Source organism: Aureobasidium namibiae (assembly GCF_000721765.1).
Source record: "Aureobasidium namibiae CBS 147.97 unplaced genomic scaffold scaffold_14, whole genome shotgun sequence".
NCBI classification, from domain to species: Eukaryota; Fungi; Ascomycota; class Dothideomycetes; order Dothideales; family Saccotheciaceae; genus Aureobasidium; species Aureobasidium namibiae.
This window is the reverse complement of record NW_013581195.1, coordinates 35,951-53,704: the sequence shown is the minus strand read 5'-3', so window position 1 is coordinate 53,704 and position 17,754 is coordinate 35,951. Positions and strand designations below refer to the sequence as shown.

The 17,754-nt window shown below is 50.5% G+C and overlaps 8 protein-coding genes across 8 annotated transcripts; 4 read left to right on the top strand and 4 right to left on the bottom strand.

The window, feature by feature from the left end:
• Positions 1 to 967: 967 nt before the first annotated feature.
• Positions 968 to 2,712, top strand: M436DRAFT_51912 (putative MFS phospholipid transporter; the record flags this gene model as incomplete). Its single annotated transcript, XM_013569631.1, has 5 exons — positions 968 to 1,144; positions 1,195 to 1,377; positions 1,430 to 1,681; positions 1,734 to 2,256; positions 2,312 to 2,712. The coding sequence occupies 5 exons, from the start codon at positions 968 to 970 to the stop codon at positions 2,710 to 2,712; spliced, it is 1,536 nt and encodes a 511-aa protein (XP_013425085.1).
• Positions 2,713 to 3,682: 970 nt separating this feature from the next.
• On the top strand, positions 3,683 to 5,197 carry M436DRAFT_65683 (putative glycerophosphoinositol permease; the record flags this gene model as incomplete). Its single annotated transcript, XM_013569757.1, has 1 exon — positions 3,683 to 5,197. The coding sequence occupies one exon, from the start codon at positions 3,683 to 3,685 to the stop codon at positions 5,195 to 5,197; it is 1,515 nt and encodes a 504-aa protein (XP_013425211.1).
• Positions 5,198 to 5,333: 136 nt separating this feature from the next.
• Positions 5,334 to 6,360, bottom strand: M436DRAFT_83840 (uncharacterized protein; the record flags this gene model as incomplete). The annotated part of the gene is made up of 4 exons (XM_013569822.1): positions 5,334 to 5,608; positions 5,662 to 6,170; positions 6,225 to 6,282; positions 6,339 to 6,360. The coding sequence occupies 4 exons, from the start codon at positions 6,358 to 6,360 to the stop codon at positions 5,334 to 5,336; spliced, it is 864 nt and encodes a 287-aa protein (XP_013425276.1).
• Positions 6,361 to 9,617: 3,257 nt separating this feature from the next.
• Positions 9,618 to 10,114, bottom strand: M436DRAFT_51764 (glutathione S-transferase; the record flags this gene model as incomplete). Its single annotated transcript, XM_013569606.1, has 3 exons — positions 9,618 to 9,779; positions 9,840 to 9,957; positions 10,008 to 10,114. Coding segments are annotated over 3 exons (387 nt in total), but the record flags the coding sequence as incomplete, so codon positions are not given.
• A 2,096-nt stretch (positions 10,115 to 12,210) lies between these two features.
• Positions 12,211 to 12,541, bottom strand: M436DRAFT_52011 (uncharacterized protein; the record flags this gene model as incomplete). The annotated part of the gene is made up of 2 exons (XM_013569648.1): positions 12,211 to 12,442; positions 12,501 to 12,541. Coding segments are annotated over 2 exons (273 nt in total), but the record flags the coding sequence as incomplete, so codon positions are not given.
• A 1,003-nt stretch (positions 12,542 to 13,544) lies between these two features.
• M436DRAFT_65680 (uncharacterized protein) lies at positions 13,545 to 14,001 on the top strand (the record flags this gene model as incomplete). Its single annotated transcript, XM_013569756.1, has 3 exons — positions 13,545 to 13,634; positions 13,686 to 13,835; positions 13,891 to 14,001. 3 exons carry the CDS (start codon positions 13,545 to 13,547, stop codon positions 13,999 to 14,001), a joined length of 351 nt encoding a protein of 116 aa, XP_013425210.1.
• Positions 14,002 to 15,138: 1,137 nt separating this feature from the next.
• On the top strand, positions 15,139 to 16,425 carry M436DRAFT_83838 (uncharacterized protein; the record flags this gene model as incomplete). Its single annotated transcript, XM_013569821.1, has 1 exon — positions 15,139 to 16,425. One exon carries the CDS (start codon positions 15,139 to 15,141, stop codon positions 16,423 to 16,425), a length of 1,287 nt encoding a protein of 428 aa, XP_013425275.1.
• Positions 16,426 to 16,523: 98 nt separating this feature from the next.
• Positions 16,524 to 17,649, bottom strand: M436DRAFT_52213 (putative gibberellin 20 oxidase; the record flags this gene model as incomplete). Its single annotated transcript, XM_013569676.1, has 4 exons — positions 16,524 to 16,744; positions 16,793 to 16,888; positions 16,939 to 17,058; positions 17,106 to 17,649. The coding sequence occupies 4 exons, from the start codon at positions 17,647 to 17,649 to the stop codon at positions 16,524 to 16,526; spliced, it is 981 nt and encodes a 326-aa protein (XP_013425130.1).
• Between the last annotated feature and the right edge of the window lie 105 nt (positions 17,650 to 17,754).

Here is a 17,754-nt window from a genome sequence, read left to right as displayed (position 1 = left end):
GAAGAAGAAGAAGAAGAAGAAGAAGAAGAAGAAGAAGAAGAAGAAGAAGAAGAAGAAGAAGAAGAAGAAGAAGAAGAAGAAGAAGAAGAAGAAGAACAGATTCAAGCGGCCATGAAGGTCTGTCGCATGGGCCGATCGACTAGACTACGCTCGAATGCTATCCTTTGACCAGCGACAAATTCGACCACGGCATGATAGAGCAAGAGTCATGGCTCAACACACATGTCATAACCACAGTCCAAGCTTGACTTATGTCGCTGAGACAGGGAGCTTGGCCCAGTCTGACTTGCGGTGAACCGATGGGGGAGGGGTGGCGACATGCTTCTTGATAAGGTCTGGTAGTTTGGTGGGGGGCGTGCCGCGTGTGCCGAGCTGAGACTTTGCGAGCCACAACTCGTGGTCCACGAGAGAAGACCGCATTTTGTCACGTCGCGGACTCGGCCGAGGAGCGTGACGCGCTGACACATTGCATGGCGCCCAATCGAGACAAACATTGGCGTCTGTACCCAAAAGAATCTGCCTTGAAGAGAATCTTTCGACATCACCAAACCGTTCTGGCCGCGAACGCAGGTTAGCCCCTCGCGACTTGACAGCCATAGCGGCACGCTGCACCCCCCACGTGTCGCGCTAGGAGGGGTTTCCTTCCGACACAAGCTTTTACACGACTTGACGAGAAAGCTTAAGAAAAGCTTGGTGAGCTGCCTCTTGAGCTTGTCAGACCTTGACGAATCGTAGATCTCGGAAGCATCCCGTGTACACTTTCCCCAGGTCTGGCCAAGTGAGCCTATCTGCAGCTATGCAAAGACATCCATAGCTTCTTACGCGTCCGCGGAAACGGGTCGTGTGGCGTTTGATCCTGTGGCATATATAGATCTTGTACCCTTGCCCGACTTGCTCATTGCCCAGCGTTCTCACACAGATTTCTTGCATTAGTTCCTTGGCTTCGAGTCGTCGACCAAGCGCGACCATGACGATCAAAGACATCTTGCGTCCAGGTGCTCTGCAGCCTTCCATCGAGAAGTCGGACGTCGCTGAGCGTGTTCACGAAACGCCCGTCGAAGTGTCCACAAAGACCTGGTGGCAGCGACGCGCTCCCGTCATTGCTTGTGGCTCTGGACTCTTCTCCGACGGATATCTCAATGGAGTAAGAATCTTTTTTATTTTGTTACAAGCATTGCCTAACATGTTCTCAAGGTCATCGGATCAGTAAACACTATCCTCAAGAAGCTCTACAAGCAAGAGTATAAGCATAGTAATGCCCAAAGCAACATTACTTCGCTTGTCTTCGTTGGCGAAGTTGTGGGCATCATCATCTTTGGCTACACCTCCGATCGCTTCTCTCGCAAATGGTCCATCTTCGCGTCCACTGTCATTCTGGTATGCATTTTGAACCTCGAAACCATCGTAGACTTTCGCTAATATCCACCAGTTCGTTTTTGCTGCTCTTGCTGCCGGCTCCTACGGAGCTCATGGTAGCATAAACGGTATGCTTTCCGCTCTTGCTGCTTACCGCTTCCTCCTTGGCATCGGTATCGGTGGTGAATACCCGGCTGGATCTGTCGGCTGCTCCGAAAGTACTGGCGAGCTGGAGTCTGGTACCCGCAACAGATGGTTCATCTGGTTCACCAACTTGGCAATCGATGCAGGGTTCGTCGTGGCTGCGTTCGTCCCTATGGTCGTGGTAAGTGTTCTCGAGCGCTGTTTTGATTCGCTAGAGCTTACAAGACGCACAGGTCCTCGCTACTGGGCAGGACCATCTCCATGCCGCCTGGCGCATCATGCTTGGCATAGGTGTAATTCCTCCTCTCTCTTTGTTCTACATGAGATACAAGCTCCAAGAACCTGAAGCGTACAGGAGAAACACAATGGCCAAGTGCAAGACCCCTTGGAAGCTCATCATCAAGAAGTACTGGTTCCGTTTGCTTGTTGTTTCGACCATCTGGTTCATCTACGACTATTCGTCATACGCTTTCGGAACATACTCTGCCCCAAGTGTCGACAATGTACTCGGTGCTGATGCGCCTATGTGGAAGACTTTTGGCTGGAACACAGTCATCAACCTCTTCTACATCCCTGGCGCGTTCGCTGGGTCGTACGTTTCCGACTGGATTGGACCCAGAAAAGCTCTTGCCTACGGAGTTACCGCACAGGCTGTGGTTGGTTTCATCATGGCCGGATGCTATGAAAAACTCGCCATCCCAAAGAACATCGGAGGCTTCTGCGTGGTCTACGGCATCTTCTTGTCGCTTGGAGAACGTAAGTTTTTTCAATGACACCCCCACTAAACAGCAAGATGCTAATATTCCCGCAGTTGGGCCTGGTGACAATATTGGTCTCATCGCATCCAAGACTTCTGCTACCGCCGTAAGAGGTCGCTACTATGCAGTAGCCGCAGCCTTTGGAAAGATCGGTGCTTTCATTGGCAACTATCTCTACCCAATCCTCGTGGCTGATGCAGGGGACAATGTCGTCAAAGGCAACCAATATCCCTTCTGGGTAGCCTCGTCTCTCTGCATTCTGAGTGCCTTCCTGGCTTTCTTCTGCTTGCCTGAAATTGGCCAAGATACCATCGATCACGAGGATGCCGTTTTCAAGAGTTATCTTCTTGAGCACGGTTGGGATATCTCGCGTATGGGTCTTGCTGGCGCTGCTGCTCCTGCTGAATCTGATGCAGAGAGCTCGCAGTACAATGCTGGGAAGACAGAGCAGTAATGGCTGTGTAGTCGGTCAAAGCACGTGTACGTCAGAACAGATGCAGCGTGTTGTCTCGTTGTGGAATTCTAGCACTTCGATCATGATATCCAAAAGTTTTATATCCCGTCTGCAGGTTGAATCTTCGCAATCCAAGCGACGTACTTCACATCCCTTGACGGCCATACTCCAAGTTGACAATGGAACATTGATCTGGCACACATCGTAATTTCACATGTCGACACCTTGTGCTTGACCGCGACGCCCCACGAGAAGATGACATCTGCATAAGCTGCTCTGGCGCAACAGCATCCTGCCATTGTACGACATGGCCGTTTTGCTCTTGGACTGACTCCCGTAGTCGAGCAATATGCGACACTCGAGATGTCAGACAATGTCCCCTCTTGATTAGCTTGAGGCTGCAAGATTAGCAAAGTTTCGGGCTGTACCGTCAGTATCTGCAGGGACGAAAAGCACAAGGATGGGGGACTGCTTCGTGCCACTTGCCACAGATAAGGTTGACATGCCGTTTTCCAGCCGCTACATCTTGCTTCCTGCCGAGCGAGAGAAGAAGTATCCACATGGGTAAATCTGTGAGAACGAAGCCGTGCCGATATCCGGACGAGGACATCTTACAGCCAAAGAGAACGTCGACGATCACGCACGTGTTCAATGTCTCTAGACTGCAAAATTTTTAGACTGTTGCAAAGTGGAGTTTCTTGATTCTCAACACTCGTGTAAGGAAGTATATGTCAATCTCCATGTCGCATGGGGCGATTGTGTACTGCAGGGCTGCACGTGTGGTACAATCGCAATTTCTAGTGGCTATGAGCTCCTGAAGAACGCGTGGAGGGAACTCTAAAGACTTTGGTGTTTATTGCCAGACTTGCAGTACTTGACTATAATAGTCCGGCACCACCAGTGAAGATTTCCATTCTTCAAACTGGTCAAACCTTCGAAGCACCTACGCCTCAAAGCTTGTTGCCACGACATGGAAGGGCCAGCAATATCTGATGCTGCGCGCGAGGACAGCAACCCCAAGCATCAGTTACCTCATACCTCGACTGAGGTGAGCTCGCAATCTGGAAGCGCCGTGGACACCAGGACTGCACGACAAAGGCTCAGTGACATCTTCACCATCTTTGCCAGTGGTGCCGCTCTCATCAGCGATGGCTACCAAAACAACTTGATGACAATGACCAACGTCGCATTGCGCAAGGAGTATCCAAAGCAATACACATCGTACTACAGCACTGCCGTCTCGAATGCTTTGCTAGTCGGTGAAGTCTTTGGCCAAGTCGTCGTCGGACTCACCTGCGACTACCTCGGTCGCAAATTTGCGATCATCGTCACCACTTTGATGATCGTCATTGGAGGCATCCTAGCGACCGCGGCTTCGGGCACAACTATACACGGCATGTTCTGGATGTTGATCGTGGCGCGCGGTATCGTCGGCTTTGGAACCGGCGGCGAGTATCCTGCAAGTTCGACTTCTGCGAGCGAAGCTGCGAACGAACAGAACCTGAAGCAGCGAGGTCCGCTGTTCATCTTGGTCACCAACTTGCCGCTGTCAGCCGGCGGACCTCTTGCGGTGTCAATCTTCCTTATCGTCCTGTCTGCGGCTGGTCAGAATCATCTCGGAACTGTCTGGCGGGTGTGTATGGGTATTGGCTGCCTGTTGCCCTTGTCTGTCTTTTATTTCCGCATAAAAATGCTCAACTCGAAACTCTACCGCCGTGGTGCGATCAAGAAGCGTGTGCCATACACTCTGGTTCTGCGCTACTACTGGAAGCGGCTTCTCGGTACCTGCGGTGCATGGTTCTTGTACGACTTCATCACCTTCCCTAATGGAGTATTTTCGGCGACAATCTTGAGTGGTGTTGTCAAGAAGGGACCTAACAATGTCCGATCGACAGCTGAATGGCAATTGTTGCTCGGAGCGATCGCCCTGCCTGGTGTGATTATTGGTGCTTATCTTTGCAATCGCATCGGACGCAAGAATACCATGATGCTAGGATTTGGTGGCTACCTTGTCTTTGGACTGATCATTGGCTGTGCTTATGAGAAGATCACCAAGATTCTACCTCTGTTCGTCATCTTCTATGGATTGATGCAAAGCTTGGGTAACATGGGACCCGGAGACATGCTCGGGCTACTCTCGAGCGAGAGTTATGCTACAGCAGTGCGCGGCACCTGTTATGGTATCTCCGCAGCTCTGGGGAAGACTGGTGCAGCTGTGGGTACCCAGGCTTTTACGCCGATCCAGGTTCACCTTGGAAAGAGATGGACCTTCATCATTGCGGCTATTTGTGGCGTAGCCGGTATCCTGGTGACTTACTTCTTCGTGCCTGATCTTAAGGGAGATGATCTTGCGCAGGAAGATGAGAGGTTCAGAGCATATCTCGTATCCAAGGAATGGCACGGAGAGATGGGTGAAGATGATCTGAGGGCTCTTGCTGATGAGGGGGTCTCACTAGCTATGGTCGAGGATGTACAGAAAGCTTAGAACAGCGATCATGATTTCTTGAGTAAGCTCTATTGAAGCAGTCGACGTAACAAGCGCATATAGGTTGTACCAAGCAAAATCCTTAGCTCTATCTTTATATATATCCTTCTTGAAGGACGGACCCCGTGGAGCCACTTCAGCGTAGTGGAATCCCTTCTCTAGGAGACAGACAGAGCAGAGGACAACTGGCCCCTGAGATTCCCGTCCGCATCAGTGTCAGGGTAACAGACCTCAACTTCGACTCCCTGATCAGCGCAATCGCCGGATGACCCACGTAGCAAAGAGTGTAGGGCGTGTAGACGAGATAGCCAGTGCCACCTTCGGGGATCGGGAAGCGACGTGCGCTCGAATAACTTGAAGATTCTGTGAAATCAACTCCGACGGACGCCGAGATAACTCCCCATGGATCGCCTGCTTCCGGATCAGCAAGTAGTTTTCTCAGGCTCAGATACAGTTTAGCTTACCAACAGATAGCGAGACACTTAGGGTGCGACTTTGGGTCGCGGTCTTGGTGACTGTAGCTTCGCACTCTTCAATAGGGCCGCAACCTGTGTCCTCGGAAACTCGCTGACTCTGTCCGATGCTTGTGTAAGGCCCTTCTGTGACAACAAACTCTCCGCAGTCGCGCTTTGTATGCTTAGTCGCTCCGACAAGCGGAGGGCCCTGTTCATATGGGCTGATGGCCTCTCCGGTGGTTGTGTTTTTTAGGTAAAGCGCACCCCCTGATGCGGAGCGTGAGAAGATATCGCTGCGCTTGGTAGCCGCTGCTTCGCAGTCACCAGGACCACAACAGAACTGGAGCATGAAAGTCGACGACAAAGCCACACGCTGGCAAGCAGCTCCACCGACGGACAGTAGAGTTCTACCACATTCGTCCATCGAGCGACCAGCTGGGCTTCTAAGAACGAACTTGCAGCCTGGGCCAGGGTCAGGAAAACTGAAAAAGGCGAATTTCTGCCCATTCCCATCTGGTCTGATACCAGTCAGTCAGCGTTGACAGTCAGACACCTTGCAGATAATCACGTACGTGAGGATGTTGTCATAGATTGACTCTGTAGTGTCGTACACAAGACATTCTGGGTAGCCTTTGTGGTGACGTGAGTGCGCTGGACAGACTGGCGGCGATCATTGTTATACATACCAGAACCGTACTCAAGACTCATGGGACAGCCCGAAAGATCGCAAGTGTTCCCGGAACAGAGCCATTAGACTCCATCGGACTGGCGCTTCGAAGGGTGGTCAACCTCGAAATGGGGCAGAGCATTGGCCACAGAGATGAGAAGCGGTAACGCACGAACAATTTGCATCTTGTAGAATACGCAATTGGATAGACTTGCAGATTGTAGATGATGTGGAGTGAATCTGGTTTGGAAGAACGAGAAGACATGCTCTTATAGGAAGGCGTACAACTGCGGGCGGGAAAAGCAGCATACGTCGTCGTTACATCAGATCCATGTCATTCATTGGCATATCCACTCCTGAAGGATTACTCGTGGGTCAACGTCAATTATCAATGAGTATGTTCAACGCTGGTATTCCTTCGTCCAGGGGGTCATGTGGCCAAGCGGTATATCGCGCGCTTGTCGGGAGGTCGAGAAGCCGCCCAAGGCAAAGCAGCGGGCCAACAATGCGGAAAGGGGGTACCCTGCCGACGTATGTACGCTCTACCACCAGTGAGTCGATGAGCTGAGCCATCTGATCATCTTGGCGTAGTCTCTGAACACCACATGGCGGTACGAATTTCGTCGGCGATCGGAATGGGATCTCGTAATATCTGCGGGCAGCTGGGCGGGCAAACCGAACCCCAGCTCTCTACACGCATATCAGCCTAGTGGAGGCTAGTGACAAGCCGCTCCTCCAAGGTCCTAGTATCCTCGATGATGAGCCGAGACGACTGACGCTCTCAATTAACAGATCATGGCCGTTCCTTCGGCCGAGTCGAGCGACTCGAAGAGTAGTGTCGAATATGGTTGATGTAGAGGCAGAGCTGCACAACTATGAGCACAAGAATGTGATGATATAACCTCACAAGCCTCATTGAGTCAAACCATCATCCACGCGAGCAAGTATGGCTACCCGCTTGCGCACATCCTGGGAAAACCCATGTCGTACAAAAGTCTTTCTGAGTGATATATGGACAATGTAGACGTGCGAAGATGATCAGCAATTCGGGTCTGACGATCCCCACTGGAGGTCAAAGCATTAGATCCGACAGCCGGACTACGTCCGTACCTGACCCCTTGGCGCAGATTGGCAGCGATAGCCAAGAAATACTGAGTGGACCTACAGCCTACGCGGATCTTGGCAACAGCACACCATGACGCACATCAATCCTTACAACACCAGATGGATGGAAAATTGCACGTTGTGAATTGATTCTGAGTCTCCCGAAGAAGGCATTATAAGGTGTGCCGAGCATGCACCGGTTGCTACGGACGGAGATGAAAGTTCAATCACATAAAGGATGCTGCTCATCATCATGTCCAAGATTCCGAATACCCAATAGTGTCCTAAACAATACTTCACAACTATGACCACGACCACCACCTGCTCGGCTGCACCGAGATATACATGTCCGACAGGAAATTTTGTATGCGATATCAGCACAGAAAAATCACTTAACAACCTCACCGGACTGAGGGACAGAGGGTGTGCAAAGTCAGTCTACCACCCACAATAGTGAATGGCACCCTCCTCTCAGACCTGGCACTCTGCTGCGTCGACCCAAATCCGGCAACGATCCGCGTACAAGACAATTGTGTCCATTACTGCACCTCGAACCAGACAAACTTCAACAAGTGCATTCACAACTTTCTGCCTACTGGATTTCTTGGGTTCTGTCAGAATGTTTCCGAACAAGTTGAGACTGGTGAGTAGATGACGAGACGCCCTATGACTTCAAACGGGCTGGTTAACATGAGTGTGATAGGACAAGGGGAGATGCGGCGAACCAGATTGGATTGGGGTTCATTAGCTATGGTGATCTTGTCTGTCATAGTTGTCTTCACATAATAGCATACCTTCCATCAGGTAGCATACTAGTATGGGAAAATCTCCTCACAATTGACAAGATCAAGCCAGTGATCACATGATTGTACACTACTTTCTGTGCCGAACAAAACTAATGATGGCAATGGCAATCCCTCCAGAGACTCTATTGCCGCGTTTTCTACTTACACGGACTGCCATCATCTATGTAAGTATCCGTGTTGTGATCATGTCTACGCTCTGGGATGGACCCAAAGTTTTCTCTCCCCGCAGAGACTCGATATAGAAACAGGTGACAACCTGTAAACCCTGCCTAATCTGAAAACATGCGTGACGATCCCACGCTCTAAGAGTGAGAGCGTCAGGTGCTTTGAAGTGCTCCCTGTGTTTTGTCAAGTAGTAGATCAGACTTATGCTTATAGGCCAGTGAAACCTGCTTCCACGTCTTGACCGCCTTCGAAATCTGTAGAGGATCCAGAGCTAATGCGCGTACGACAGATATAGGGCCTTAACGTACTAGAAGGTCTTAAGTGTGCCAGTGGAAACGCTGTGAGGACCTGGTTTCGAAGCTTGAGTTTTGGATCTGGAGTATGGTCAAACAAGCTTGCTATATATCATCCTTATCGCTTTGTTAGATGGACCCATCAGGCCCAGGGGAAATGCTCGGGAAGCGATACGTCAGCTTTAGGCGGCGAACGATATTTCTGGTCAAAAACATTGTAAGGAGTTGAGTCGGCACTGAATCTCTTGTCGAAGGTAGCTTTGAGTCCCAGAACGGCTTTCAATTTGTCGAAGCTGACGTCCTTGCTCTTCAGGCCAACGCTTTGAACAAAGTCTCCGATTCCATATCTCGCCGCACAGAACGTCATCTTTGTTGCATCAGTCCGTTACAAAGGTATGACCCTCATGTCCTGATGGAGGTCAGCATCTTAGATGTTTAGTGGTTTTTTTATGTCGAAAAAGGTTGTGTGTGCGACGTCAGCTATGTCCATATCAGTGCACAGGTTGGTGTAGTGACGGTTAATGAGTGCATCTGATCTTGCGCCGTTGACAGCGCTGACAGCTGTGATCGCGACTGAGAGAGGCCGATGTTGGAAGCAGTGACGGATAACCACAGGGCCGAATTCCGTGCGTCTCAGAAGGCCTAATCATTCTACAAGGTGGAGTGGTTGGGAGGGAAAGGGGCGGACAGCCTTTGCTTGCTATGGGAAGCGGAGATGCGGGACCGGCTCCCATTTTTTCAATCCCGCTCTCGTCGGACAATCACTCAGGGCTCAGAGCCTCCCTCACTTTACATCCAGCATTTGTCAAATCAATCTTCGCGTTGGGAACACTAGTCATTACAAGTCCATCACCCGTCTCCAATTGATTCTTCGCCATGTCGCAGACTATCCTAGATGACTAAGTAACCGGACAACACCTTGATATCTTCTTAATGTGCTGCTCGCTCTGAGATCTTCTGCCAAGCAGGACGATCTTGCAGTCTTTTCCCCCAAGCCTTGACGTTCTCGCGGGAAGAAATTTCATCCTGGAGCCCGATTCGCGGGAGGAAAGCGAGCCAGGGAACATGGAAGAGGTCAACCAATGTTGCATGCTGTCGAGTATCTACCTGTCAGAAGACGGTGGTGATGAGTTGAGTACTCGATTTACTTACCCTTCCAGCGACGAAGTCTTGGCTTGCAAGAATCCTCTCGTAGTAATCAAGGCATTCTTTGAGATTGTTCTCGAGAGAGGCGACCGTGGCGGCATCTGGATCGCCATGACCCATCATGCTACAAAAGTCAGCACAGAAACACGCAGAGTATAGAATGGAAGCGCTTACTTCTTAAACGATCTCTCATATGCGAGCTTGGTGACGATGGGGTCAAGGTAAGAAAACTCCACCGATGCAGCCTGCTCGAAGGCGCCAACGTCTCTGGCCTCTTTGGGGAGGGATAGTTCAGAGCATATCCTACTGGTGTGTTGTCGCTTTTACGGCAGATCGCTTTGCTTCAGAAGATGAACGCGTCTTCTTGGTCGGTGACGCATGTCACGTAATGCCACCAACAGGAGGCATGGGAGGTAATACTGGCGTGGCGGTGAGTATGAACACGATTGCGATACTCTTGAACGTCGGCTGACATGATTCTTTCTAGGGTGCATACAATTTTGCTTGGAAGCTTGCATATGTGCTCAAAGGCTACGCGTCTCCGGATCTACTGACAACGTACAACCAAGAGCGGTAACCAGGGGCAAACTTCTTCGTGCAGCAGGCGTTCGTCAGACTTGTCAGCAGAGTCTTCCACGGCAAAGGGTATGACCATGAGCCAGAACTCCCGGATATCATGTGTGAATTGGGTGACCGGTATACGGAAGGTGCGATCTGTCCAACAGACGATGCGAACTTTACAGAGTCTGTTGAGGATTCATACAAGCCATATGCGCTGCCTGGAGGTAGGATTCCGCATGTTGCACTCACATCAACCCAAGGTCAACTTTCCAGTCTGGATCTGATCAAACAAAATTTTGTACTTTTCACCACCGAAACCGATTCTCCGTGGCTAGAGGCCGCCAAAAAGCAGATCATGCCTATCGACGCTTTTGCCATCAACGCGTCATCCGCTTATAGGGATAAGAATGGTGCTGCAATAGAGGCATGGAAACTTACAGGTGACGAAGCACTACTTGTACGACCTGATGGAATTATTGCGTGGAGGTCAGGGTTGAATGAGAGTCGCCATGAAGAAAAATTGAAGCAGGCTTTGGACATTATCCTAGGACTGTAGCAAACGTAAGCTAGAGAGATTGTTATGAGATTATACTCGAGACTCCCATCCCGGATCTCACCCGGGATGATGTGACTTGTTGTTGGTGATTTAGGGAGTGCTAACGTGTGCAGGTAAACAAGCCCACGAATCTGAGTCAAAGAGTCGGCATTGACGTGCTACGGACTATCCACATTCAGTGGTTCAGACGACGGTCAAAGTAATGTCGTCTAAAACGAAGCTTACGAGGGTCGTCCCAGCCACCTCGAAAACTAAGGTCGCTGTATCTGCGGTCGCGACATATGTAGCCCTCCTCGATACATAGTAAGGTACGAGGGGAGTTAAATCGGTAACAGACAAAGTGTCCACAACTTGTCCGCCAATACTAGCTGTTAGCATCTCAGTGCCTTCGTTGTTGGACACCTTATATAATCGATAATGGTACTGTAAAGTGTAGGTGGTACCAGGTGCCAGATCAGCAAGTATTTGTGAAAGAGTAGACACAGGCGAGTAAAGAACTCTGTCAGTCTTGGTCAGTCGCAGGGGAATCGCTTCTTGATGCGGAATAATCCATTCGCGTATCGATGACTTACGTGAACCAGGTTCCGTCGAAGCTTTCATGATAATTGGCTTGGCTCTCTTGGGTATAGGTCAGGCGGCCATTGACCCATGGCGATAACTGGCCAGAGCTACCAGGGATGCCACCGATCTCAAAAGACGGGTTGACAACTACCTGAGTGGGCAAGGGAGGCGAGTAGAAAGTTGAAGTGAATGTAGTCAAAGATTGCTCTCTGGTCGACGATACAACTGTGACCACCGAGACGGCGGTGGTTGTGGTATTCATATGGGATGTCTGAGTAGCCGTAGTTGTGGTTGTAGTAAGAATGACAACAGCCCCTGGAGAGGTAGCTGCCTTGCTGCAAGCTGAATCCAAGCTGCTGTCAGAGTACCCTCCTAACAACGTTGGGATACTGACAACGGCTCTCTTGGTCACTACCAGCACAGACGTGCGACTGGCTCTTGTGAACGTTGTGTACTCGGTGATTGTGGATACACCAGTCTCTGCGGAGATACTTGTATATGCAGAAGCACTGACTTCTGTTGCGACATCTGTCTGGATTGTGGTTTCCAGATCAGTCTGAGTTGTTGGGAATCCTCCCATAAATACAATCACAAGCATGGAGAACGGCTTTGACGCTCTGATCGGGAAATGGGATGTAGTTCTTGGGCTTTGGGAAACGGCATTGGTCAAGACCGCGAACAAAAACAAGTTTTGACATACTAGGCGTTGGAGAAACTGCAAAACGTGGAGGGAAAGAAGTATTCTTTGGTGATAACGTTGGCAGATCTGGCCGGGCATTGAGAGCTGACAGCAGCTGCACTTACAGACGCCTTTCTTATAGCAGCTTCCGCTATGGCTCGATCCTTTGCGCTCGCACAATTCCTGATGCGTTTGCAAGCATTGGTCAAGGTGTCAGGGCTAAGCCCGAGTAAAGGTGATCTTGTCCTAACACTGCTTTGACATTAGCGATCCAGCTGCGCATTATTTCCTCGATATGGTCATGACATACTCTTCAAGATACCAGGTACAAAAGTAAAGAGGATGTGTTACCTACCCCTTGACAAGTACACCATTCAGAGTAGTCGCCGAGCACTCTGAAGGTCGTGGCACCCCGACTGCGGACTGAACGATGATAAATCACGAGTATAGAGCCAGGAAAGACCGGAGGGCGGCCATGTTTGGTGCGATCCACGTAAATAGTTGACAGGACGATGCAGGCGCCTATTCATGAGGCACCAAGCGCTTTATGCATCTATTTGCCCCGGAATCTGGAGCGCATATATCCTGCTCGAATTCGTACATCGTTTTTAAGCTGACTATAGATCGAGATGAGACATCATGATTTCAGCTCCTCCGAAGTCGTCTGGCCTCTATGTAAGGCTCTGTCTTAAACACTTTTCAGCGAAGAGGAGTGCAACGGTGTGATAGCAGGCCTTTAGCACATAGCCTGCACGAATTGTGACGCATCGAGCTGGCGTCTGATGTGTGACTAGGACGAGGAGTTGCCACACCTAGACGGCACGCTTACCGTATACTGGCGATCCTCAGGATCCCGTCCCAGAATTCACCTCAGACGTGACGACTGACACTGTAGGCTGGACCACAAATGTGTCAATTTCATTCTGGACACCTCAGGTCAATGTCTGACCATCTGTCGATCTTGGGCAGGCTGACTCTTGCTTTGACCCAAGTGCGTTGTCGACAGCAAATTTCAGTGCGACTGGAACTGCTCAAGAGGATGTGGTCCTAACAACTTCATCAGACTGGCTCACACAGCAATGGAATACTACATTGCCATCTCCACCAGCTCAGATGCTAATCACCGATATTCCGACGCCATCTGCGCCTCCACTTCCCAATTCCGCAGTGACCGTTGGGTCTGAATTTAGTGTCATGCCTACCCCTCTTTGGATGTCGCTGAGATGATCCAGATTTTGCGCACATATCCCACGTGTTTTTCTTCTGACGACTACCACACCCCACTTCTTCATCGCGGATTGTATGGCCTCCAGCGGGTACTATAACTCAATTGCCAAAGTCGACTACAGCAATCATGTGCGCTTTGGGTCTCAACGCAAGCAGCAAGAAGTTTTTCCCACAACGCGCCATGACTGCGGAGCGTCAACGTCTTATCGAAGAATTTGTGAGTACTCCTAGGTTTCAAGAGGTATCGTTTGATGACATGTGTAATTAGCCGAAGACATCCTGCATCGAGGAACGGGACAGCATACGTGCCATGTGGCTGTACGAGATGATGGAGCTATCCGACGCCGAGGAAGATGTGAATAATCATTGGAGACCTCTTCTCCGGGCGAAGGGATTGAATCTGCCTATTCTACTCAAAGTGAGCCCGGCCTCCATGAAAGTGACATCCCCTACAATGTCCTGATATTGAACAGATGACTCGTCGGTTCTGTCAGTCACACCCTGAAGCGACAGATTCATCAGCTGCAATGACTACCGACGCAGTGATGCGATACGCCCCAGCAACCTCAGCCTGGTTGACTTGATCCGTTGCGGAAACATCCCGGAGAATGATCTTTCTTGCACACATCGTCAATCACTTTGCGACAAGAGACGCGAAGACAGGCGAACGCGACCCATACTATGAGCCACTCAACGACGAGATGATCTGGAATATGCCTCTTCCGTGCCCTGCAGCCGTCTGGGACGCACAAACAGAACAAGAATGGCTTAGCGTGCTTCGAAAACAAAATGGAGACTTCATCACCGATGGACAGTCTGTGTCGCTCTTACAAGTGTTCGCACATGAGCCAACCATCAAATCATTGATGGCAAGCTTCCCAAAAGATCACATCAAGTCGCAGTTCGCTGGTGACATGGGATTCCAGAATACGGAGTCTTTCCGAAATCTTGTTGTGCATTGCGCCTTGGAACAGCTGGTTTGACGGATCAAAACCCTGGAGGCCTACATTGAGTAGGAGAGCACATGTCCAAGCTGATAAGATCCATGATTGCGACCCTGTCTAGCTTAGACTTTTCATGACGCCTCGCATCGGTCGTCCGAAGGCTTGTTGTCAAGACAAAAGCCCAATTCATCGACTCACAAGCTATAAACTGGTGAAGAGTCAACGGACGTTGAGGGCGCTTACGACGAACACATCCCCAATTGCCCCTGAGCGGAGATTAGCGATGGCGACATGCTGAACCAATCGCTCCGGCGATCTTTCTTAGCAATATGATGTTTGTGCTGTAGATCAGTGCGATGTGAAGGGTCGACGCCGGAGCCAATTGGTCGGGGTCCACATCAAGCACGCGAGCACTCCAGTGGAGGGAGAACAAAGGGTACATGCGTCCGGAGTTGCAACGCCCACAACATCCAACTCCGATATACCCATGAGGCCGGCGTAGAGTTATAAATGGAATGAGTCTCCGCAGTCTCGAAATACAGTCTCTGTCATTCGACTCATTACCATCGATTGGTCGGTATTGACCCATGATCATTGTCTCGCGCCTTCCACATTTTGCAAGCGTTGCAAAGCTGACTTCGGTGAGTACATCTCCGCGCACGCATTTTGGAAGCAGAATTCATCACGACGCTTCTGTTGTTGGTGCAATGTCTCTGACCTTGCATATAGCTAGTCGTCATACCTTCCGTGCGAGCATGTAGCACCACTTCGGTGATCATGTCGCCACTTCTCACGTCTCGGCTATGTGAGGTCTCTGCTTTCCATGACTTCAAAATTGGCCAGGCAATTTCACCTTTCGTCACCGGTCATGATGGCCCAACCATGATCAAGGGAAGACTCTGGTCACTCCCGACGGGAGTCTACACAGCTCGTCAAGTTGTCGAGAGCTGCGCACCCCTGCTCGAGACCGTGCTGCATAATCTCGGTCCTGATCCTGAGGGCCAGCCGACCGCTCGTCACATGCTTATAGACAATCTCGCCTCTAACTTGGCTCTTGGGACTCGCGAATCGAGTCTGGTGATCCCTCTCAAGGATGCCAGTCGTAAGGAGTTTGCAGCTCAGGCCGTCAAGATTGGTGAAGCCCTCGTCTCCGTTGCTCGTGAGACAGAGAACGTCTCATTCGATCCAAAGTACGCTATTCGCAGCCCGTGCGAAGGACATCTCCTCAAACCCGAGGTCGCTTACCTCATGTTCGGACCTCGGAGCTTGGCCCATCTTATGCAGATCCACAACGAATATCCTCATCAGATGATCTTGCTGCGTGATGCACTCTTGCCCTTCGAGAACTTCGACGACGTTGTAATACCTATCCAAGCTGACACTGCCAAAGGGCGACTGGGGATGAGATTTACCGAAACGTCAAGAATGGTCTTCATCGCCGAGCTCATGACCAAGCAGACGACTCAAGCTTCAGTTGTGAACTTTGCACAGTCTGTCTTGTGCACGGAAAATAGCTACGAGTTCCAGTACAGATATGGACTGATCCTTCCTGCACCTGTCGTTGAAAGCTCGTCAGAGGCCACATTCGAGTACAAGTTCAAGGATTACTACTCTGCGCCTCCCTTTGAAGTCGCAGCGGCCGAGCAAACTCTCGACAAAGGTCAAGTTCCTGTATCCATCATCGACGACCAGGAACATGGACTCGAGCGTTACTCCTTGTCGTTGGTTCCTGGCTCGCATGATTCTTCTCACCAGCTGCGTTTGCTTCTGGAATACAAGGACGGACATACCTCGGCGACGGATGTCGGTCAGATGTCGCGTGGTCATCGCTTCTCCTACCAAGTCTCTGCCATGATGAACGAGGCCGCAGTGATGTCTTTCGGTTCCCCGGCCTACGTACACACCGCAAAGGAGGTGCTTACCAAGTGTGGAGGAGACGACCTTGTCACGGCCCCAGACGGCGGCATCCATCTGATTCAGGCCACGAGTCAGGCCGAGATACTTGCTTTGCTGGGTACAATATATCCGACAACATCATTGTACTCAAAGCAGGTGCTTCCTTGAAGGACGCGGAGGAGGCAGGCCAGGCTTTACCTTGTGAACCACACTTTGTTCTGCAATTGCTTAAGGATTCATACACTATTAAGCAGTAAAGTTCATATTCAAACGAGATAGCTTGATCCATATCTTTGTCGCAAATGTTCTTCTACACGCACTGCCTCATACAAAGGTATCTCACCATCAGCCAAACATGTCGGGATACACTCGATGGTTTGATCCAAGAGGCCCTCATTGAAGAATGCCACGCTATAGCGATACTTGTCGCTGATTGGTGATGTGACTCGGTGAAGAGATGAAGTATAATGGTTGTTCGTCCATCGCTCTGTCAAGGAGTCAGCAAGACTGAATAGCTATAGAGGTTATCGCCGACCTAGCATGTCTCCGACATTGACGACAAATGCGTCTTTGACGACCTTGACTGGATGCCATGTCTCTGTCTTGCGATGGAAGACCTCCAAGCCACCGACTGCGACGTATGTCAGTACTGCACTACTCGAGTTGCCACGGCTGGCTCACCGTCGTCTTGCAACAGCAAAGTCAAAGCACCGAAGTCCGTGTGCGCGCCGATGCCACGAGACTTCAGCGACGCTTCAAGCGACACTGGCGGATACATGTGTGCACGACACATGGCGATTGCTGAGCTCGTCAGACGTGCAGATACAACTGGAATAAGCGCCACTTACAATCCTGTCCAGAGGCAAAGTCGTCGAAAAAAGATTCGTCCAAAGAGAGGCTCAAAGCCACAAGTCGAAACATGATCCTACTCAGATCGCGCATCTTATGGAAGTACTCCATGAACGTGCCCTCCAGGCCATCGCCCTGACCTTTCGCAGGCCATTGATTTGGTCCCTGCAAAAATCTGGCGTTCTTGCTTTCAACTTCTGCGCCAACCATAAAGCCTTCTTTCACATCCGCATACCCGGGTTCAAGCTGTTGTTCACCAAGAGTCTCGAAGCCACGAAGGGCTTTGGAGTTGTTGCGATGCAGTGCATTCTTTTGGTCTGCTGGGAGTGCAAAAAAGGCAACGACGCGGTCCAGAAGCGTTTCGCGCAGATCTGCTGGGATATCGTGACCGACTATCTGGAAGAACCCTGGAGCCTGCGCTGCTGCGTTCAGTTGCAATGCAATGGTTTTGGTAGCTTTGATGTCGCCTGCCAGATATCCGGAGATATCGATGACTGGTATGTCGAGAGCTGGCAACGGAGAAGAGGGTTCATCGATCGCCATGACGATGGTGCTTTGATTGACTGTCGTATTATACAAACTTAGGAGCATTCACATATGCTGCGTTGACAAAGACAAGACTGTGATCGGCTTGTCTGACCCCGCGGA